The sequence below is a fragment of the Cygnus atratus genome, chromosome 20, assembly GCF_013377495.2.
Source record: "Cygnus atratus isolate AKBS03 ecotype Queensland, Australia chromosome 20, CAtr_DNAZoo_HiC_assembly, whole genome shotgun sequence".
In the NCBI taxonomy this organism is placed as follows: domain Eukaryota; kingdom Metazoa; phylum Chordata; class Aves; order Anseriformes; family Anatidae; genus Cygnus; species Cygnus atratus.
This window is the reverse complement of record NC_066381.1, coordinates 9461694-9485088: the sequence shown is the minus strand read 5'-3', so window position 1 is coordinate 9485088 and position 23395 is coordinate 9461694. Positions and strand designations below refer to the sequence as shown.

At 39.6% G+C, this 23395-nt stretch overlaps 1 protein-coding gene across 8 annotated transcripts in view; it reads left to right on the top strand.

Moving 5' to 3' along the window:
• The first annotated feature begins 1019 nt into the window (after positions 1 to 1019).
• BCAS3 (BCAS3 microtubule associated cell migration factor) overlaps positions 1020 to 23395 on the top strand; it is a 358287-nt gene continuing 335911 nt past the window's right edge. For 4 of the 8 annotated variants that reach the window (XR_004780836.2, XM_035560852.2, XM_035560849.2 and 1 more), the window contains exons 1-6: positions 1031 to 1109; positions 2285 to 2372; positions 4925 to 4979; positions 6990 to 7065; positions 8737 to 8843; positions 19072 to 19153. Coding sequence is in view for 7 of the 8 variants with exons in the window: in XM_035560852.2 (XP_035416745.1) it covers positions 2302 to 2372; positions 4925 to 4979; positions 6990 to 7065; positions 8737 to 8843; positions 19072 to 19153 (391 nt within the window). In the remaining variant the exon portion in view is untranslated. Of the gene's footprint in view, positions 1110 to 2284; positions 2373 to 4924; positions 4980 to 6989; positions 7066 to 8736; positions 8844 to 19071; positions 19154 to 23395 lie in introns of all 8 variants that reach the window. The other 4 variants (XM_035560848.2, XM_035560846.2, XM_035560847.2 and 1 more) reach the window with 2 other exon arrangements.

Sequence of the window (23395 nt, the reverse complement as noted above, 5' to 3'; positions counted from 1 at the left end):
TTATTTTCCCCACCTATGTTATCATTTGACTGCCCTGAAATTAATTACTGGAGCTGAGACGGGCAGTGTGGCAATGTGTAGCTGAGGTGTTAATGCAGTCCCTGTTTCATAAATCAGGTCCGAGTCACACAAGCTGTTTGTGAAACAGAGCTCCAGCATGTGCAAGGAAACAGTTCCCCGTCATCAAAAAACAGCTGAACGCCTGTGGTGGTTCAAGAAAAGCCTGACACTTTTTCACCCTATGATGGGACAACTTGTTTAAAGGTTGGATGAGGCACTTAGGGACATGGTTTAGCGGGTGACATTGGTGGTCGGGTGATGGTTGGACCAGGTACATTGAGGTATTTTCCAACCTTAACAATTTGATGATACTAACTTGCTGAGATGAGAAGCCACAATTTAAAACTTCCCTCATGCTGAGAGGAGCAGGGAAGGAATCCTAGAATAGGCCCTGGGGGAGCACAGAGTCCGACTGCTGGCCGTGCACAGCACCTCCCAAATACTCAGACAGGGTGTCTGAGCATTGTCCAAACACTTTTTGGGCTCTGTCATGCTCGGAGCTGTGCCCCCTTCCCCAGGGAGCCTGCTCCAGTGCCCTGACATTAGCTATTTCGCACAGAAACACGGCAGGTTACACGTAAATTATCGGGAAACAAACAATTTATTAGGCGATCATTGCGCCTCAGGGGCAGACATGGCGCCTCAAAATGGCGCCCTCCGCCACGCGCCCCCTCAGCGCTGCCCGCGCCCACCCCGGCCGCCGCCTTCCCGCCCATTCCCGCCGGCCCCGCCCCCGCCCACGTGCGCGGGACTGGCGCGGCGGCTCTCGCGAGATCTCGATGTAAACAAAGCTGCGGGGGGGGGCGGAGGGGGCAGCGCGGGCCGTGTTTTGCTGCCTCAACCAAGCTTGGGGGCGGGGCGGGGCGGGGCAGGGCGCAGCCGCTCTCCAGCTCTCTCCGCGCCCCGCCCCGTTCTGGAAACCAAGGCGGGGATTGGATGGCGGCAGGGAGCGGCCCGCCCTCGGCGGCGCGTGATTGGCTGGGCGCCTGAGGTGCGCTGGGTGTCATTCCCCGTGGGGGTCCCAAATAGTGTCAGTGAGGCGGCGGCAGGTGAGGGGCGCGGGGCCGGGCGGGAGGGGGCAGCTCTGAGGGGGCGGGTGGCAGCCGGGGGGTGGTGGCCGGGGCCGGGCGGGCGGCGGCCGGGGCCCCGCGGAGCGGGTGTGGGGAGGCCGCGGGGGGCGCCCGGCGGGGTCCCGGCGCTCCCCGGCCGGCTGCGGCCTGACGGACAGCGCAGCCGGGCGGCAGCGCGGGGGGCGCCGCCGGGCTCCGGGCGGTCTGTCCTGGTTTATTTTTGCATTTTCATTTATTTTTTGCCTAAGAGTTGCTGCTAGCGGCTCCGGGGCCCGCGGGAGGGTTTCTGCGGGGCGACTCCGCCTCGGCCGCTCGGTGCGGGGCCGGCGCCGCGAGCAGGCGGGGTCTGAGGGGGGCTCGGCGCGTCCCGGCCCGGTGTTTCTGTCAGGGTGGGACGGGCGTCGCGCTGCGGTCAGGCTGCGGAACGCCCCGAGTTCCAGGGGCTAAGACCGCAGGGATGGAGCCCTGCTGACAGTCGGTGCCATGTGGGGGTTTGGCCTTTGGCGTCCCTTCAGTTTTTGGTTTGGGGTGGGGGTGAGGGGGGCACAGTGGCTGGGCGGGTTCTTGGCACCTCTGGTGCCTCTCAGGTGTCTCTTTTGTCTTCAGCGAAGGTGTTGTGAATTCACATGCGAAACGCTGCAAGCGTGGAGACAAACTTGAGGGGGTACGAAAAACTGACATAAGAAAGTAAAATGTGTTTCATCACACTTTTTATGTTACCTGCACTGTAACCCACTACAGATTTTATAAGCGCATTACGCAGCAGTTATGACTGTATGTGTTTATACACATGATTTTCTAAGACCGTGCCTTATTAATAAATAGCGGTCTTACATAATGCTGATAACACCTGTATTTCTGTACCATTGTCTTTAATGTACAGTTCAAAGAAAACTTTCTATTTTATTATACTGCTTTGTGTTGATTTTTTTGCTTTTTTTTTTTGCTCACATACATGACAGGAGGTGTGTTGATTGAAGTACTGAAAAAATAATTTTTTTAGAGTGCTGTAAAGGGGTGTTATCATACAGGTTTGTGTAAGCTATTTCCTTCTTCAGGAATTTTTCATCATTCTGAAAAATGTGGCAAGAACTAGTATAGTAATCAATTGTTATACAAAGGATTATTATTAAAAAGAAATGCGTTTCTTACAGGTATCTGCAAAGAAACAATGGCGACAGAATCTCCACGCCGCCCTAGTCGATGTACTGGAGGAGCAGTGGTTCGTCCACAAGCTGTCACGTAAGCACCTTCTGGAAGAAAAGCCTGTATTTGAAATATTTTTTGTCTCGTATGTGAAGAACCCAGCCCAAACTCCCTGGCAAAGCCAGCTCTGAGAGCTTCTGCTGACAATACAGTTTTGTTGCATTGAGTATTTTCTAATAAAAGAAAGTCAGCAGTTGTTGCTTTCCTGTCTCCTGGGCCTATGCAGGTCAAGCTGTCTCCCTCAGTGGGCTGCTGTTTATGTAATACACCAAAACCTTCGGTCAGCCTTCAGAGTTGTACAGTTTAAAGACAAATACTTTATCTTAAAATGTTTCGTTGTTTACTTACACAGTTTTGTTGAACAAACACCACATTGGCCATAGATTAATGACTGCAAACCTCTTCCTTAGGCTAGGGGGAACACGTGTACCATGTTCCTTTCTTGCTGTTCTTGTAATAATACCTTGTAACAGGGATGGATGTATTAAAACATACAACCTACCACTGTAACACAATAAATTGTGTTAGAGGTTTGTCTTGCAGCCATGTGAAAGAAGTATTTGTTGTATTTTGGAATCTCTCAAAAAATTCATTTGTTTGCAGTGACCTTTTCTTCTCAGTAAGCTTGTTCACTAGAAAAATAATAAAAACACTGTAATAATAGGATTACCATACTTTTTTTTTTGGTTAAGTATAGCAGCTTGTTCATGAGCTGTATCTTTTTATTTCAAAGCTTTCAAGTATTTTATATGAGAATTTATATATGCTGAGCAACGTGCAGCACCCTGCAGAGTTCTGCTGCTTATGTTAAACTCCTAAATTGTTATAAACAGAAGATGGTAGTCAACTTACAAAGAAGAAAAATGTATAAATAATAAACTTTTTGAACCTGATTCTGCTATGGATTTTAAGACTTCTAATGCTAAGTGTTCTGTGTGTTTTTTTGTTATGTTTTTTTCAAATTTTTGTTCTTTTTTTTCAAACCACAAGAAAGAAGTCTCTGTGGAAGTTTTTCCAACTTTAGGAGAGATTTAGAGTACATACAGTGAATAAAACATCTTCTAAACGTCAGCTTTGTTTCAGGATGTAGTTTGGGGGGGAGGGGGAAAACAAACAACAAACCACAAACCAGTACTCATTTCATGAACTGAAAAATGAGGACACTGTGACACTTGCTGGTAGGCATCCACATGGGAACTTCAAAAGCTACTTAATACTATACCCGTAAGGTAGACAATTATTATTGGTAGGTAATAAAGGGCTCTGAAGGGCTCAAAGACAGTTTTGGTGACCTACATAAATCAAAGAAGAATCAGCACCAGAAACCACAGCTTATTTGTAAGGCCTCTGCTTAAAGCAGTAAAACAAAATTCATTTGATTTGCTAATCCTTGGATTGCTGAACGAAATCAAGTTTAGTCAGTGGTTGAAATAAGCTTTTTGAACTTCAAAATTTCATGGGTTTGATTCATTTTTGTTCTCAGAGAGGAGTCAGCTAGTTAAATTGATCCAGGTGTTGCAGCATTTGACTTAAAGTATCTTTGGTATTGCTGTATATAGGGGAGAGTACTTCATTCTTAACTACTAAACACTCCAGTTTCTCTTTAAAGAATCATATGCAGCACAGTTCCTGAAAGCAGAAAGAAAACACATATACCTTTGGCTATCAAGAACCTAGGTTTCCCTACCTTCAGTTTTTCCTTGCTGCTGTTAGAAGTCTTGCATTAGCGCAAGAAAAAACACTAATTGCCTGCCAAAATACAAATAAATTCTGGAGCTGCTGAAGTTGTTAACTAAAGATTTTTTTTTTGAGACTCCATGAGCATAGAGGTTGTTGCCAGCATATTTCAGTATTAGCCATTTCAGAAAGCACAAACTTCTTGTGTAGTTTCAACACCATCTAATACAATCAGCCGATGTTGTACGTTGCTCAGCAGTTACACAAGAGCCTCATTGCTCATGCAAGACTAAGCTAATAAAAACATTAGTTTAAATCTATCAGAACAAATGTATACACTATATACTATTCTAAATCATTGCTGCTAATGAAATTCCAAGAAGGAATAAGCTTCCAAAGCCATAAAATCGTAACCTAAAATATCTCTTTACACTTCTTGGTTAGGATTTTGTTCCGTCCTTTGCCACTTCCACTTCATCATCGTACGTAGCGCATGTGAGGTCAGAAAGTTTTCTTGCCCTGCAAGGGCACCTCCAACCATTAGCTTAAGTCCTCTTATTCATGGTATAATGTCCAAGTCAAGTAGAAAAATACTGAGAAATATTTTCCTGTTTCGCTTTCATCAGTCAGTCTGAGGTGGAGAACGTGGTTTCTTTCTTGACTTACATTTTACGCTTTTTCCAGAGCAGTTATTTCATTATGAAATAATGAAATAATTGACTTTTTACATACTTCTAGGCCACTACATACATTATCAGTGTTTGACAGTATGTTAAGTAACTGCATTGAATACTTAGTATTTTTCTTTGTGTTAAGCATAATACATGTCTTTTCTGGTGATATGTCTTACTTAGTGTATTCACAACCATTTCTGAACTTCAGTAGTGAAACATTCTCCTTCTGTTTTCAAGGGAACAGTCATACATGGAAAGCGTTGTTACATTTCTTCAAGATGTTGTGCCACAGGTACGTGTACATCTTCAAAACTGTTCAGGATGCAAAGTGTACCGAGCAGTTGAAGTCTCTGCCAGGTGGACCAAAATATTAAAAACACAAGCGATTTATTTATTTATTTATATTACTTATATATTTATTTACGTTACTATGAATTTTGAGACCAGGCTTTTGAAAGCATAAGCTGCATACTATCTGAAAGCTGGGCCTAGAGACTTCCTCTGATAGGTCATAATTTAAATGAAAGTCTTAGATGCCCAGAAGTTGAAGAGCTACCATATAAATAGCAGGAAGAGGTTGCTGCCTTTTCCTGTGATAATTTTGGCAACAGGATAGTTGTGGAGAAAAGAGAGTGGGCGTAATAATTGCTCTGCCTCTTACAAATGTGTTTTTTCTGGGTTGTAGTTGGAAACCTGTGTATGAGCTCTGCTGGCAGGATTGGTGTTGGGACAAATTGATAGTCACTCTTTGTCAGCCTTTATCTTTGGCTGAAAAGGAGAAAGTTTCTTTTGCCTCCTTTGCTCCTTTTTTCAAAATCTTCTTTACTTAACTTGCCTTGGGAGTGTCCTGGTTGCTGGGGCATTCTTCCTTCTTTTCATTTCTGTTTTTTTCCTCCAAAACAAAACAAAACAAAAAACCCACCAAAATAAAAAACAAAACAAAACAAAAAAACAACTACAGTGCTTCTGTCTGCTGTTGATCATAGTTTTCACAGGTAATATGAAATACAGCAGCATGAAACTGGAATGGTCACTTCTGTATTGCTCATGGGCCTGTCAGTACCAAAGGGAAGCTAATTTTGTTTTGCTGCTCTTTGGAAAGCTGTAGTCACTAGTGGAGAAGTGTTGCAGCTAGTTGCCAGTAGCCTCAGGAAACTATCTTGGTTCTCATTTGACTGTCTTGAATAACTGAAGTCATGAATTTCTTTAATGATATTTAAAAAAAAATCCTCTTACTCATATTGACTTGTTAAATGCATTTTTGGTATCATGGTCAAAATTAAATCAGTCAAACTGTCAATTTAAAAGATTGCTGCATCCTTCCCCCACCTTCTTTTCCTCTGTCGTTAAAGGATACGGTCTGTGTTTTATTTTACAAATCAGTTTGCCTTGGAAGCATGGAATGTGATTTGTTTTGGAAAGCAATACCCACACTTATTTTTTAAATTTGTATTTTTAGCTCATGTTATTGCTTTTCTGGCATGTATAAAGTGATTATATGAACTCGTTTCATATTTATTCCAATGTACTGCACAGTATTTTGCCATAATTCATTTGGAAGTGATGGTATTTCTACTGTAGCTCACGTTCTTACTACCGCAGTTTCTCCTGAGAACTGTAAAACACGCAGCTTGGAAACACTACAGATCTCCTTCACAGTTTCTCTTTGTATCTCATCTTCTTATGGGAATCTGTGGAACACAGAACTGAAACTTGGGGCTGTTCTTCTGGAATTACAGTTTATTCTCTTTTAAATGGTTATATTAAAGATGTCACAAATGGAACTAGAACATGTCAATAAAATAAAGTATATAGTAAAGGTTTCTTTCTTTCCTCAGTCTTGCTTACAAAGCCTTTAAGTGAATAAAAAAAGAACTTTAGAAGTAAAAATGTCTCACGTGAGAACCTCTAGCATAGCTGTTGTGTACTACCTCTAAGAACAAAAAGTTAAATGTTGTAGAAATCGCTGTATTTTAGCTTGACTACATTACTGTAGGTCATGTGGTGTTTCTAACCTGCTCCAGAAAGCTTTCTGTTATATATAGCTTGTCACTTCTACTTTAATAAGCGATGTTAGAATTTTTGAGTTAGTTAGAATTTAGTATGGATTATGTTGATCACAAATCCATTAATTTTTGAAACAAAACCTCACAGTAATACTGGTGACAATAGTACTGGTGACAGGTATCTCAATGTTACTGGTTTTATTTTTTAGTTTTTAGTTTACATTCCCTCCTTTGCTCTATAAAGGGAGAAAAAATAGGTGCTAAACTTTATTTCAACCCTTTTGCTTTTCGTCCAGGCCTACAGTGGTACCCCACCAGCAGAAGAAAAGGAGAAGATCATTTGGGTCAGATTTGAAAATGCAGATCTAAATGGTATGGTTTCATTTTTTTATAAGTGAATAACTGTATTTTTATTCAGTACCTATTAAATAAAACAAATCGGCCTTACCAGTTCATCTGAAGGCAAACTAGCACTTGCATAGGAAGAGGAGCAAACCAAATGAAAAAGTCCTTTTTCTTTCCTTAAGGTAGTTGAAGACAAAGCATAGGACTGAATTTATTTTATCCACTGTTTGGTTTCAAAGCCAGATTATCTTACCTGTGAATCCAGTCCAAGTCCTGGATATATTTTCAGCGATGTGATAGAATTCATAATAACCTAGAAAGGAGGAGCTAGTAGGGAGAGTGATCAGACAGTTCTATCATGTCTTTCAGGGAAATAAAAAGGCGTAGCCACAAAATATTCTTAAAATGTTAACTTATTACTTCCAGTGTATCTTAGTCATCAGCAAAGGCTACTGCCTGGCAGCTGGTGTTCAGCATCAAGACATGAAGAGGAAATGGTCATAGGCTTTTGCTAACTGTATCAAATCAAGTACATCTCCAGATAATAAAAGAGGTGTCTTACCTCTGTCTGTCCCAGCTGCTTTTTTTTTGAAGAACCAAAGGTTAGGGACTGAAGGGGAAAGGTTGAATGCTACTGTCTAGCGACTACTTACATTAATCAAACATTTTGCAGTTGCTTGTGCTGTTTCTTGTCTAATGTCTTTCTTTCCTGCCTAGAGCTCTAGGATAAAGGCTCATTCTGGTCTCATATGAAGTAATAGAAACCGTAGCCAGAGCTATGATGGGGAATTTTCAGTTTTTCCAATAGGTTAATAGTGAAGATTATATGTTTTCCAGCTGTTGAAATGGCACAGAGTGTGTCGGTTCATAAATGCATGATTGTTAGAACTAGAAAACACCAATCAACTGGTACATGGCCTTATGTCCAGCTAGTTGAAGTCTTTCCTTGAGGGTTTCTTTTCCTCTTTTGTTTATTTTCAGAAATTCTTGGTCATTCTCTTTTCAGGATCTTTTCTACAGCATAACAAAAATGCTTTAGAATATTCTTCAGAATCCGTCATATTCTGTCTAAATTGACTTTTATACAGCCTAATCTGATTGGGCCTGAGTACATGCTCATTTACCATCCTGAATATTTCCTCTCTTTCTTTGATGCTCACATGCTTGCAGTGAGCTTTTGTTCAGTCTTGAAAATGTAGTTTTAAAGGGCGTTATTTGAGAAAAGCTTAATTTTTTGCTTACTATGTTCTGTAGCACTTTCGTTCCTGGGGATTTCTTTCTTTTCATAAAGTAGATGTAAAGAGTATTAATTCAGTATTTAGAAAGAGCTTTGATCAGTCTGTGCATTTGTACTTGCAGTATTTGTTAACGTTTGTTTTATTGGTCTTTTCTCTATTTGAAAAGTTGGCGACGTTTTATTAATGACTGGAGAAAGAGCTATAGAAGTTTTGGAGGTATTTGTGATAACTGATAAAGAATATTTTTCTCCACTTTAATGAATCTATTGTTTGCCTAAAAATATATTTTAGTGTTGTTTCAGTGTAAGAAATTAAGACACATCTCTTTACCTTTAATTACAAGAATGGGAACAAGCATTGAGAAAATGCCTAGTGAGAAAACACCTCCAGTGTAGCTGATGCTAACCATAGCTGATCATAACCTGTTAACCAGTGTCTTTAATATTTAAACCCGATTTAGATACATCAAGGAATATGGAGTTTCATGAAATACATAGCACTGGGAATGAACCACCATTACTGCTGATGATTGGCTACAGTGATGGAATGCAAATCTGGAGCATACCTGTGAGTACCAGTTACCTTCTCTGCTATGACAGAGGTGTTTTTGTTTGTAATGGTGTGCTAGTACTTTAATATTTTATTTTTTCCTATTAAAGTGGTTAGAGTCAATATTTACCATCACTGTCATATGCTGTGCATGTAATATGCTTATCTTCAGATTAGTACTGAGCATAGATCAAACACTTGAATTCATGTACCTTCAGATTTGAGGGGTTATTACAAATGATTTCTTTTAGGTAAATTTTCGGAGTCTAATTGGGAGCAGCATTTGACATTGTAGAATAGTTTATATTCCAGAAAGGACAGATCTTTTTAACCTACAGAAGGGAAAAGAGGGTGGAAAAATATGAAAAGAATTTGTTTGTCCTAGGAATGCAAGCATGACAGTATTAATAGTATTTTACAATCGCGGTGTTTGTCATGTACATGATTTGCAATTTTAATTTTATTAAAGTCTCTACGTGCATATGGGTTTGATTTTATGCTGTCATACACACCCTGCAGTTTGTGCTTCAGAATGGTTTATGAGCACATGGTCTTAATTTGGGAAGTTTTCCCCAAATTTCTTGAACTATAGAATAAAGTTTAGTACAGTAGGTCATAAAATTCTTAACTCAAAAAAAGTATTGCTCGTAACACCTTGTTCTTCAAAATAATGTAGTGAGGATGGAGTTCTTTCTCTTAATAAAATGCATGGCCTTTTTGAAATATGTATCTTTTTGTATTACTTCGGGGTTAGCTGTGTAGGACAAGTTTATATACCAGTAGCGTAGGTGCTGTAATAGAAAATGCTCTTTATTTTGTACACCAAAAGATAAGCACTGTCTATTAATAGAGTTCACTGGGGTGTGGGAGGCCTGGCTTTTTCCCCTCTTAATTGCATATTGTTAGCTGGAGCTAGGGAAGAAAAACTGCTGAGCTTTGGCATTTGAAGGAGGGTTTAATAGAAACAAAGACCTGGTATATTTTACTAAATTTCAGTATAATATTGGAATTTCTATCTGCTAGTATGTCCTGAGAAACCGTGGCTAATTCTAACTTTATTGGCTTTGTCTTAAATGGAGCAAAAAATATATCTTTGGATTGTTTTCCTATTTTATCTTTTTAGAGCAGAAAAGTGTGTGATGTAGCAAAGCTAGCTTGTTGCTTGTTCACTTTTTAAAAAAAATCTAACCCTGGAAAGAATTTGAACACTAAAAATCGTTTCATAGTTTAAAGTTTTGTACAACATTTTGAACACAGACCAATTCTATATTACTATACAAAATAGATTATTAAAATGGTTCAGAAATGCTTTGCTTTGTTCTTTGAAGTGTATTACAGAAAACGGACATTAGGTGTCACTAAGATACCGAGCTAAAGAGGAAATATCTCCTGCTATTACTGCAGTTTTATACTGCAAGGTGATCAATTAGTTAAGAGACTGTGAGTAGTCATTTGGATTTAAGCTAAAGAATTTTCATAAAACAGCTCAGTTTATCCTGCTGAAATATTCTTGTCCAAATGAGTGTGCATTTTCTGAAAAATGTACGGCAGTACATTGTGTTGACATCGGACTTGTCCTGGCCACTGTACATCTAATAAGAAGAGCTTTGTGTCTGGCAGACAGTTTTTTGTTTTGCTTTGTGGTTATGTGTGTGCACACGTGTGTAACGTGCCCTTGCTTTGTGGATAGGTGAGAGTTCTGTGCATCCCTCTGAAGTGACTTTCTGTGTCTGAATGCAAGAGCGTCTTTGTAAGAGCTATCTGTGTCAATGCTCTTGAGAAATTCATTGCGAGATGGGATCCTACATGTATAAGGAAAGCAAGAATGAAAGGAGTAGTGCGTCTCATTTCTCTGATACATGAACTGATTACCTCAGTGTAACCGGTTCTGCATTAGCCGTCCGCATTTAAACTCTTAACCCGTGGTTCACTGCAGTAAGCATGAAATAATTTGGTGGATCTTATTAACAAACGAGGAGTTAAACTACTTCACGCTTATCCTGGTTTATGTGGAGTAAGTGTGGTCACTGGTACTTCCAGGTAGGTAGTACGAGGTAACTTATCCATGTTTCCCAGTGGGAAAGGGTTGGTTGTTGTTGTTGTTGTTGTTGTTTTGTTTGTTTTCTTCTTGTGTCTGGATTAGGCACGGGTTAGGCCATGGAATGCCTGCTATTACCTCCTTTTTCAGCAGGACAGTGCAGTCAGGTTGTATTTCCCCAGTGTATTTCATTTATTCATAATCCCTAGATTTTGATAGTATTTAATATCTTTTGATAGTATTTAATATCTTTTGATAGTATTTAATATCTTTTCCTAATATCTTAGGAAAAATAAACAAAATGAAATTGCAAGAAAGTTTCTCTTATTGTTCATTTTTTTGAGGAGGTATTTTTAATGGGGGGTGAAATTCCAGTGAAGTGGAAGAAAATGCCAACTGTGGAAATGTTGTACCTTCCATCCTAAGCATGTCAGCTGTAGAGAGAGCTCATCACGTTGCCAGTCCTTATTTGTGTAACCTGTGAAATTGTGATGAGACCACATCCAAAGAGGCACAGCTTCATCCTGTGCAATACTGCAATTTGTATGTCTTAGTATAGTTTCAGTGTCCGAATGGTTCTGTTGTTAGTAACATGGTCTTGGATAGCTTGGATAGCTTGGATAGCTTGGATTAATAGAGAACATCTTAATATCAATTTTTAAATATCTTTTCAGAGCTTATATACCATGTGCCTGGAGGTAACATGACCTGTATTTTTACACATTTGTGTTTCTCCATCTGATTTTTTTTTGCTTACTTAACCTGAGTAAAAGAAAATCTGGCGGACAACAGTTTTTTGTCCTCTGATATTATACAAACATGTCCTTTCTTCTTGATTTTGCTCAGTATTTAGCTTGTGATTATGTAACATTATTCCAGTTATTAAGAAAAAAAGAGATCTCTCTAGTTTAAAAACCTTTCAATCTGAAAAAGCAACAATTTGACATTTATGTGAAAATCTACTCAGTAAGGCTGTTATCTCTAGCATTGTGCTATTTATTCATACAATTGAACCTCTATTCAGCGCTTAATAAAATAATGTGTTGCAGGCAGTCCAGTTTGTGTCTGAGTGATTATGAAGTGTTTATGACAGCTTCTAAGCTGACACTCGCCGTAATGGTGTTACATTGACTTCTAAACACCTTTGCAGTCTGCCTCCAGGAGTGTGTGTCTCTTTGCAGTCTGAGTGGTTTCACATTAACATCTCCTTGGAGTAAGATCTTTGACTACAGAAGTGTTACTTGCAAATGGAAGATACCATTAGGGCTGCTTCAAAGGGCTGAAATAATGTTTGGACTGCTGGGTGCTGAAGTAACGGCTGGGGTTTTGAAGTGCAGCGTCTAAATCTGTATTGCATAAGAAGCGGAAGGTGTCCATCCAAACGACTTCGCTTTGATCTTTGTTTTGAAATAGGGGTGGGAAGGTTAAAAGTGTTCTTAAAATATGCCTCACTAAGTGGGGAGAAATCTGGGAATATACAAAAGTATGACTAGAAGTTCCTAAAGCTCCTATTTGATAATTGTGCTGTGTACTTTTTTGTTTCATTTGGACTTTGTTTCTCCCTTGCTCCCAGTTTCATGTTTCAGATACAGTTGGAACTGGTTTCTGCCTAATGTGGTTTCCAAGTATCTGTTCTAGATGTTCCTGTTCAGAGAAACGCATGTTGGCTGGTTTTGTGGCAGATAATTTTTTTTTCATTGTATACAGGAAGCATCAGAAGTAGAAAATCATCTTAATTTAATGGTTCATATTACAATTAAAAAAAACCAAAACAAAACAAAAAAACCACACACATACAAAAACACACCAAAACCCAAAGACCCAACTATCAAGCTTGAGTTGAATAAAGTAGAAACTACCAAAGGGAACTTCTAATAACAAGGGCAGCTGTATATTTAGCAAAAAATACTTAAAGGCTGTGGTATAATGATGTTGCCACAAACTAATGGGGTGCGTCTGCCCATATGGTAGGTGACTTCCATCTGGAGACTCCAGAACGCAGAGGACTTGTTGGACAAGGATGGCATCATGCACTGCCATTCTCCACTGCCAGAACTTAAATTTCTTTAAATACTGGTGTCAATAATACTCTGTTTCTTCATTTTTAGACCTGCAGGTGTACAGCAGATGGTGTGTCTATGTGGATGTCTAGAGGGATGGATATGGTAAATGAGGATGTGTCAGTTCCATTTTGTCTTCTCTACTGTTCATGAGAAGTTTGGTCTGATGGGGTTTCAGTGAGGTTGTCCTAGTCCCATTGCAATTCTTCCCGTCCAGAGCTGGGAAAAGGATTAGTCACTTACCACATCGTAAGCTCCGGGCTTTGCTCTTTCCAGACCTCTTCCCGATACAGGATACGGCTGTTCAGGCTTGTCTCAGCCACTTGGAAATATCTGATGACGACCTGACCTAGAAACCCTGAAAAATGTTTAAGGACTTTACAAAACATCCATGCAAATCATTTTAAGGCTTTGGTTTTTTTGTACTGCTGCTGCCAGCGGCATGCAAGAAATGGTCTGTTTTTACACTCATTAAGTGATTGCAAATCTGGTGGAAGATTTTTCATTTACATCGTAGCATGCGCTGGTGTGTGTTGGGGGGGGAACGACCAACATGCAAAGAACTAGGGAGGGCTATAGTGAAAGGTAGCAGAGGAGTCCAAACAGTTTCATGTAGCTCTCTTTGCATGGGGTCAAAGCTGAAATGAAGGCTCCTGAAGGCTGTTTCTACCCGTATTCTGCCTGTGTCCAGTACTGTGTGTGTTGTTCTTGTCTGTGTGCAAAATGAAGTGATGAAAAAGGGAGCAGAACTGACTCCCAGATGAGAATTTTACAGTGAGCCTGCAGCCTGATCATGCTAAAACTCCTCAAAATGTATGACAAAATGCGAACGTTGAGGACATTGTAACCAAAGCCATTTCAAACTTCTCGTTGTTTTTTAAACTCAATTTGTGTTGTCATAATTTTAAATGATAGATGCAATTTCATACTTAATTCAGTCACTTGAGTAGGCTTCTGTAACACTGAGCATCTAAATTCTCGTAATCTCTAGATAATCAGAGAGATGTTTTGAATGAAAAGGATGACTGCTTGAGTTCCTAAGATGGCTGGTAGTAGTTGTTATCCTGGCAGGATTATGTCAAACAGTATTTTGTGGTGGTATCTGCCAATTGCTGATTGTCTTGTTATATTGCTCTATTAAAAGTATGTACTCAGAATATTTAAAAAACAAAACAAAAAAAACTGAATAACAAATTGATCCTGTGCTTTGTGACAGTTTTTAATCTATAAGCAGTTTACTTTTCCACTGTTGCACAGTAGTTTAAGCATTGAATTTCCAACTTCGTTTCAGTTTGGTGTGCATTTGACTTTTTTCACCATGTGAAAACCATTTTCTATGGTTGGAAACTATTACTTATCCTTAGTGTGAACAACACTTTCTTTGTTCTGTTTTTTTTTTTTACAGAATGGGTGCAAACTGGTATGCTCCAAACAACAAAGCTCTGTCATCAAAAACAGTGCACCAGCTTTCTGGTCTGTAGTATTTTAAGCAGTAGTTGAAAATACCTGAGTGGGGGAAGTTCTTCCTCTTTCAGTTTGTCGTTCCTGGAGGAGAGAGGTGAAGCCTTCACTGGGGGCCCGGGTTTGAATCAGGCTCTTCTTTGCTTGCAGCCTTCCCTGTAGGTCTGGGGTTTGATAGCGGCCACGGAGGAAGCTGAAACGCGCTATCACACCAGCTTGGAGCTCTCGTTTTGGATCTGCTCTCTCATAGAACGAGTACCTGATGCTGCTTTTATAGTATAATATTCAATTCTTGAAACCTGTTTGGAAATATTCTTGGCTTTTGGAATGGGAAAGAAAAACTTTTAAGAGCTTTGAAAGCTGCCACAGGGACTCGCTACTTAGCTGGATCAAATCCAAAATGGCAGCCACAGCCTCCTTTCTTCACAGGTGCTTTTTGAAGAATTTAAAGCTCTGTTTTCAGTTCATGAAGTCTATTTATATTTTGTCTATGCTATGAGACTGTATAGCTCAAGGGACTGGTAATGGGATGTGGAGCCTTTTACCATAGACCTGCCAGCCCGCATCTTGCCCAAATTGGCAGTGACAAAGCCGTCAGCCATTTACTGGTGGGGCTGGGCTTACGTTAAATGTGGTTATTTGTTGCACTTTGGTTCCTAGTGGAATAAGTGTCCTGTTCACAGCAAAGTTTGGCTGTCTTTGTCAGCTGTCTTGGGAAAGAGATAAGGCCTGAATTGGCAGGAAGATGAGACAATATAATCTCTCTGTCCTGAAGATGCTGCTTTCAGTCAAAATCGATACACGTGGCCTCAGCAATGGTAATAAAGTTTTATGTTTTGTATGGGTAAATGAAAGGTGTTAGCATTAGCCGCAGTTAATTCGGAATTTTATAGGACTGCAAATAGCAGAAGCTTTTGCTGGTGATAGTGTTTGAAAAAAATGATTGTAAGTCAAATAAAATCTTGAACTTTGAAACCCTAATGTATTTTTCAGTGCCCAGCAAACCAGCAGCTTGGTTGTTCCTAGTTCAAGGCATGCAACAAAGTGCAATGCCTTGTATGATTTTGTGTTTTCTGTAGAACAGTTAAGATCATGCAGCTTAAAAAAAAAAATCCATAACAAAAACTTAAGCTACGATAGCTTCCTAAGTATTGGTGTTGTAATCTGCTCTATGTTGGATTATGTGCAGATTTTTTGTAATCTTTTTTTGTGCTTTTTAGGGAGTTTGGCTTTTTCTTTACAAAGGAGTTGTCAGTTGTTGGGTGGCATCTTGCATTTTCATTACTAAATCGACGGTGGGGGCCCTATCTTAACATTTGCTCATTTTTGGCTCCCAGTAGACAGCAGTGTAGAACCTGCTGAGTACGTGAACTGTACTGATGGCTGAATTTATCTGAACAATTAATTGCTTTTTTTTTCTTAGTTATGCACAGTATCCTTGGAAAAAATCCTACACAAACTGAGAGGAAAGGACACGTTACGTTGCAACACTACATAGTACAGAGGTCTCAAACCAGAGTTAGGAGCTGAGTGCTTCCAATCTCGTCTTTGTAACCATCTGATTCTGTGGCTGTGGTTAGTCTGTTTATCTTTCTGCTCTTCCCCCCAGCATAAAGTGAAATAGTTATCTTTCAAGTAATGAATATTAATTACTAAAAAGTAAAAATATATCCATGAGAAGAGCTGGCTCAGGTTTTCACGGTAGGTGCTAAGGTACAAATAAACTTCATTTGTATTTGTATGTTTTTAGGCCATTATTTGAAAATCTCGGCTTTAAGCTCTACCAGATCTTGGCATCGCAGGCTAAATAAACATGCTTTCTGGAGTTCAGTGTATTTAAGAGCAGAAACTAAGTTACGCAGGTTTGGCCTTCTTAGTATATCTTACTTTTGGGACTGTAACTTTTATTTGAAGTAGATTGGAGCTAGAGCTGATGTGCTGGCATACTTAGAGTAGAAGGAGGTGACTGAATTGGGTTGGATGATTTTATGTGAATCACTTCTTCCGTACTTTTGTTATGCTAGTTCTTTTCCCTCTTGTTTTCATTCATAGCCATTGATGTGCGTACACATGTGAAACAGCATTTTCATGATTTTGGGGAAAAAAACTTTAATTGACAATAATAATAGTTCCAAAGCTTTTTGTTTTTCTTCTTCTCCACTTCCTCCTTTACTCTTCCATAGTGCTGCTGTGTTCTGATGGATAGAAAGCCTGCTGTTTTCAGCTCTCTCTCTCGTGTCCCATCCTGTCCTGTCCCCCCGTCTCCCCTCCACCTTTTCTCCTTCACTGTGCTCTGCTTTTTTCCAAGCTGTCTTTTCTGGTGTATTCTTTCTGGAGGTTTTTTATCTGTGTGCTTTCCACCCCCTCCCCCGCTCTGAACTCAGGATCTGTTAAAAAAAAACACAACAAACCTTTACTGAGTTGATTTCTGATCATCATTTTTTATGTCTGGTATAGAATCTGGTCAGTAAGTTTGTCAGAGCAGGGGCGTTTAGCTGTCCCAAAGGGAGAATTCCAGCTTGTTTTTGCAAAAGCTGGAGTACTGCAGGGTTTTGTGTTGTTCAGATGCTGCTGCTAGCTGGATGAGGAGAATCCATAATGATGGGAACATCTGCCTAATAAAATAAGAGCAGAGTAGACGAAGAGATTAGTTCTCATATTGATTACAGTTTTTAAACTGTTGTGTCCATCAGTTAACATCGTTGATGTTAACTCATACCAGTGTGGAACTGCTAAGTGTATGCAAACCTAAAGTGGCAAGGACTGGTATTTCCCCGACTGGGTGTAGCTTGCATGTTGTTACAGGCTTACTACAGCAAAGCAGTAGTTCAGTGCGTTCTGTTGAAGCAATAAATGCAAGCTCAGTCTTTTACGGAATGGTCAACATCTCTGTAGTCGGTAAGGTTTTCAGAATACTCTTCTGGAAGACTTGTGCTTCTGTGGGGTAAGTTTCATTCTGCCCCATTGTCTAAAGCAGTGATAATAAATAACAAGGCTTGGAGTTCAGACTGGTAGTAAGCTAAGGGTGTGAAGTACTATACTTCTGATTTGTTGGTCAAACAGTAGCAGTATTTTAATTTTCTGAGCGTGTAAGCTGAAGTGTGGAAAGAAATAGGAACAAATATGAAATGACATTTCAAAAAGTTAACTTGAATTTATAGTTCAGTAATTCATAAGAACCTTGTTTCAAATTGTGTCTATTTCTGTAGCTTACAGTCTATTACTGTAAGCTGCTTACTTGGAAAAACTTCATGCCAATGTGTTCACTGCTTTCCCAGCCTCCTTACGTCTGGTTCAAGTTGTTGGTTATTTGGAAATGAGCTTCATAACGTTAGCCTTTTTCTTCAAGTTTGACATTCCGTATTGGATCCATTACCAGGCAGTTATGAAAATGCATTCTGACTGACCATTTACAGGAAGTCTGGAAATTCTTCGTAACTATTTCTGATTTAATCTTTTCAAGATTGCCATTAGAGACAAGCTTAATTAGTTTTGACCCCCCATTATGAAACATAATTTTCACACCTGGAGAATACGGGATGTACTTAAACATCAAGTTGTCTGATCGTTTACTATCAGCGTTTGCCACTCTTTCTTAGAAACGTGCTGTGTAGAATAAATGTTTGTGGTCTGTATTCCTTGAATTTCTGTTATTTTAGTCAGCAGTCAACTTCAAGTGTTTTCTTCTAAAACGTGTGGTCATTAATGGTATGTAGCGCTGGTACCTCATTCATGCCTAAGACACGTTTCTAGAGGCAGGCCATCTTTGTTCCTGTAATTTGTGTTGTTCAAGACTAAGATACATCCACATTTAGACAAATTGCGAATGGTTGGTTAGAAGGGCAGTGTCTTTTCTATCTGTAAAGGGGAGGGGAGGGAATACCAACTTGCCACCATCTCTGGCACACTCCGTGTTGCCTCTGATATGAGTCTTCCCCTGCCACCAAAGTCACTGTTCATCTAAAGCAAGTTCAACAAATAAGATTTTTATATCAAAAGTAGGCTAAGAAAGTTGATTAAGTAAGTGCAATATGTTAGTATGGATTCTGTTTGGTTAGACTGGAGGTACTTACTCTGGAGCTCTTTGTATGTATTATATCTTGTTAATGCGTTGCATTTACGGAGTCAATAAAGAAATCACAAAACTGGATATGTCATGTTTTCAAGGACAGTTGCATATAATAAAGCTTGTCAGCCTTAGCATACCCTGCCCTTATGAGGTATCACTTGTTGGGGAGAGAAGAGGAATTGCAGAGTATTTCTGAACTAAACTTTTGCCTAAATGTGTGTCGTGGTTGTTTATTTCCTTCAGAATCGTGTTTGCTGTCAGTGCACCTCCATTACATTCCGTGCTTATGCCGTAAAGAGTCTCACCTGCTGCTACCACCATAATTAAGCTGCGTATTTCAGCACTCAGTAGCTCAGTGGGGAACCAGTTTATTTTTCTGTGCAATTGGAGCCTCCTAACCAGCAGTTCTTTTCTCAGTGCTTGAGTGTTGAGCATTTGAGTGCTTTTGGAGATTTCTAGAGAAGATGACTGTACGGGAATTTGATTTTAAATGAGCTGACTGTGGAGCGGAACAATTTTGGGGGATGTATTTTATATGTACACGTTTGTGTGTGTGCATGTGTGCTTTTATATATGTATATTTTTACATTGTACATTCATGATCCGTATGTATTGCAGATCAGTGGTGAAGCTCAGGAACTCTTCTCCGTTCGCCATGGTCCGGTTCGAGCTGCACGAATCTTACCGGCTCCACAAATCAGTAAGTATATATATATATGTATGGTTTATAATTAAGCATAACTTCTTTTTACAGATCTTTGACCAAATCATTGTTAGAACCTGATGTGTAATTATAAACTGTGTCACCTTGACTAAATACCTCTTCATAATAGTGAACTCAAAAATACAGCCCCAGATCTGATGGCTGTAAATTACTTTTTGATTTTGCATCTACTAAGTTACACTGCTTACTCTTTTTCTCTCTCAAAATTGCATATATTTAGCATTTGACAATGATAGTTGTTACATTAGAAAACTATTCAAATTAGCTCATATTAAATTAAGTTAAAACTTTTAAAAACATGTTTTGGTCTCTTTTTACATGGCTTGGTTTAAATACATCTTTGATTAAAAGTACATGAATGTATCATTGACCAGTATTTGGAATCAGATAAAAGTAAAGCTGTAATAAGAGGCCTTAGATAACTAACACATGAGCTTTAATGATTCAAAATAAAAGGAATTTGTAAAGGAGAAGATGATTACCATCAGTAGGCTGAAGCGCTATTTTACTGTAAAGCTGGAAAAAAGGAATTACTGAAACTGGGACTCTCGCATGGATGGATTTGGCACATTCCTAGAAACTGATCTTAGTTGGTGATAAGAAACTCATTCCCAGGTGTGAAAGGAAAGCTTATGGTTTTAACGTGGTGACTTTACGGTAGCAGAACTTAATAGTTTGTCAACTATTTCGTTAAAATACTGTAGTCCTTTGATGCTAGATTCTCTGCGGCATCATGTGCTTCATAGCATAATACAGCATTGTTTCAAAAGTTATTTCATGCAGGCTTGTTTCATGCAGGCTTACTGCAAAGGAGACCTCAAATCTGATTTAACAGGTTGTAAGTGTTCTAGTAGCAGGAACGTGGGGCAGTATCTGGAGTTGGCCATGCACACTGCCAGCTCAGATCCGGCAAAGTTTATTAGTTCAGGCTCTGTGCCATGCTGGGGCAGTGAAATGGCTCCTGTAACTGTTCTGGCCTGGCAGCCGTGCTGCAGCGTTCGTACAGCAGCGTTTTGTCTCAGCTACCAAACCAGGCAAGGCCTGACCTGGCCCAGAATCGCCGCACTGGTGGATCTGCAGCCGGGGTAAGATGTCCGTAAAGAACTGAAAGATTGCTGTAAATAACACTAAAGAATGTAGGCACTTACTCTTCTTTGCGGACCCGCTTTAAATCACCCACAAAATTTAGGGTCAGAAGTAGTGAGAAAATTACTGTTTCTGATTCCCCTGAGGTTAAAACTTGAGGTGACTAAAACATGAGTAATTGTAGACAGCCCTTGCTATGCTCAGCCTTTCCCACCGTTACACAGTAGTGCTGTGCTCCAGGTGAGCATTGGGGACCTCTAGCACATTTGGCATGCATTGCCTTGTCTTGAGGCAGCGGGCACAAACAACTGGGGAGAAAGAAAAGGGCTTTTGTCACTTGTTGAGAAACATTTTTGATCACTGATTCAGGGTATACAAGAATACCTCTGACTTTGGAAAGACTGTGAATCTCTTGTTAGAGATATATAAGAGCTGTTAAATATTTTATAATACTGTATTTGATAGTTGTGAACTCTGTTTTTGCTGTGAATGAGATGCTTGCATTACTGTGGAAAAGAGAGACCAGCATGCAGGGAGTCTTCAGGGGGCATGCTGTTGGCAACAGCCACAACAGTGAGATGAAGGTAGTTGCTAGAGGTAGTATTTTCCAGAATTAGCTGTCTGTTGCTGTCAACAGTGAGGGTCAGAGGGTGGGCATTATTAATAAGAGAAATGACAGTACTGAGCGAATTTCACTGTTAAACCTGGGGGCAAAAAAAATGCTTGGTTCAATAGAACCTGGAGATCAGGTGTATACAGGGTACCTTTTTCCTTGGTTAAAGAAGTTGCAGAAACTCCTTTGCCTGGGAGAACTTCGCTTTTCTTTTTGGTAACTAAAGAAGGGAAGAAAGGTCCTAATTCAGACAAAGGTGGTTTTCAAGCCAAGACTGCTGGTCAACCCTTTGCTCCCAAGACCCTCTGAGTGCTGTTGGCAGTTGCAGAAAACAAAACAAAACAAAACAAAACAAAAACTTGGGAGAGAGTCAATATGGATTGCAGAATGTTGTCTTGCTGTCAGAACATCATTTCTGGCCATTGCCAGTGGGCCAGTGAAGTTTAGAAATGGCTGATCTGCAAGATTGCGGCATCACTTTTCCTCAGCTGTATGTTCTTAGTAGGACTGGAATTGTAATGTGATCTTGCGTCATCGAAACAATATCTGTATGTGTGTGCATGTGTACAAATAGGATGCATTTGGCTTTATGTTTGTACGTAGCCTGGAATGCCTTTCCCATTTCAGCCAATAAGCCGAAATGCATAGCAGGTGGTAACACAACCCTCATTTCCCTGGTCTGAAGAAACAGACTTCTAAGTGAAAGGTAACCATCCCATCATCATCTTCAAAAATCAGATATTTTTTTCTTTAAATGATTCCTGAAATAAGTAGGAAACAAGCTCATGTCTTCGTATCCCAATTAAAACTTCGCTGGCTTCAGCAGTAGGTATGGCTTTGATTATTCTCTACAGCTTGAAATATAAATGGTTCAAGTTTTCAGGGTAACCAAATTCCCAGCTTAAGAGAGGAGATGAAGTTGCCTAGCTAATATTCAGAATATGGGAACATCTCTCTCTTGGTGCTGCAGTCAGACTAGACCCTGGCACCTTGCATGCCACACACTGCATTATCAGCTGAGCCATCTGGTTGGCAGGGCTCTTTAACTTGCCTAGCTCTTCCCTTTAAAATCTGTTTGCTGTGATTAATTCAATACTTATGTGTGCACAGGTGCCTCGTTTGCTGGTCTCCAAATTTCTGTCTGTTTAGATGCATCAGCATACAAAAGAAAAAATAGATGTTTGAAGAGAGATTGATGGGACTTCGTGATTATTAGAAGGGAGAAAATATTGCTGGATATAAAACAAAACAGAGCTGGAACTCTGCCAGTTAAGTTTAGCTACCGTGCTCTGTGAAGAGGAGACTACAGTTGGTAACATCAATGTAGTTAATGAGAGTGGAGGGGGGGAGAGGCAATAATCAGGCTGTTTTAACTCCCTACTACCCCATTTTACATGATTCAAATTAGTAATGTCCTCAGTCCTGCTCAAGTTTCTTTGTATTGGGCTTCCTCTCACCCAACACGTTACAGCTGTATTTAGCCACGCTAAGCTGGGTATTCCTATTCTTTGTTCAACAGGTTTTCAGATTTTTTCACTTCCTCTAGATAATGCCTTACTCGTTTTTCTGGGGTAACTGATTACATGAATAGTATTTGTACAATTGAAATGTTTGCATATTACTGAGTATTCTGACTTGCATATTCCTAGGTCTGTCTTTTTTTTCTTTTGTTTGTTTGTCTTTTCATTTGCACTTCTGTGATATTTATAGGAATATTACCTATTTTGGTTTTCTGTAGTAGTTGTATGTTCTTTGACCTATGAAGTCACTACAAAGCAGATTCAGAGCCTCTCTAGTAGTTTTTTTTTTTAAATGCTGTTTTTTCTTCGAGATCCATTGTGTGTACACTTCTGAAATCATTGCTAAGGAAATAATAAATATACTTCAGATAGGTTTGCCTTTCTTTTTTTCCCCTACAAAATCAGAATATTACTGCTTTCTGAAATGTGTTAGTGCTGTGGTCTCCCATTTTTCATTATTTATCCCAGGTCACTTAAAAAAATCCTGGCTAAATACCTGCTTTCTGCCTTGTGCTATTTCATTTATTAAGGTAGGCTTTTATAGCTTAAAAGTCAATCAAGAAACTAGTGCTTCCTACTGAGGGAAGTCCAAAGCCTAATTCTGGAATAGCATTATGTGTGGTAATTCATGGTTCAAGGGTACATGATGACAGGTTGGTGTGTTGAAGTTCAGATCAGTCATTGTCTGTAAAAACCTATTTCCATGGCTCAGCATTATGAAAATAAATTCCTCCAGTGAACTGAATTAATTTATTGCCATTTTCTAGATTATACCACTTGCAGAAAAGATGATATAATAGTCGTCCAACTTGCAATGAATTTGACTGTTCAGTCACATTGACTGATAAGGAAAACAAATGCAACTAAGAAAGGAAAGAAAAAAGAAATCAGAGGTATTAAATTATTTGAAACAACTGTGAACCACAGGAAGCTTATGGACAAAGGGTTGAAGACTAGAATTAACTTGAAAAGCTAAAATTTATTGGGGGACAGACTAGT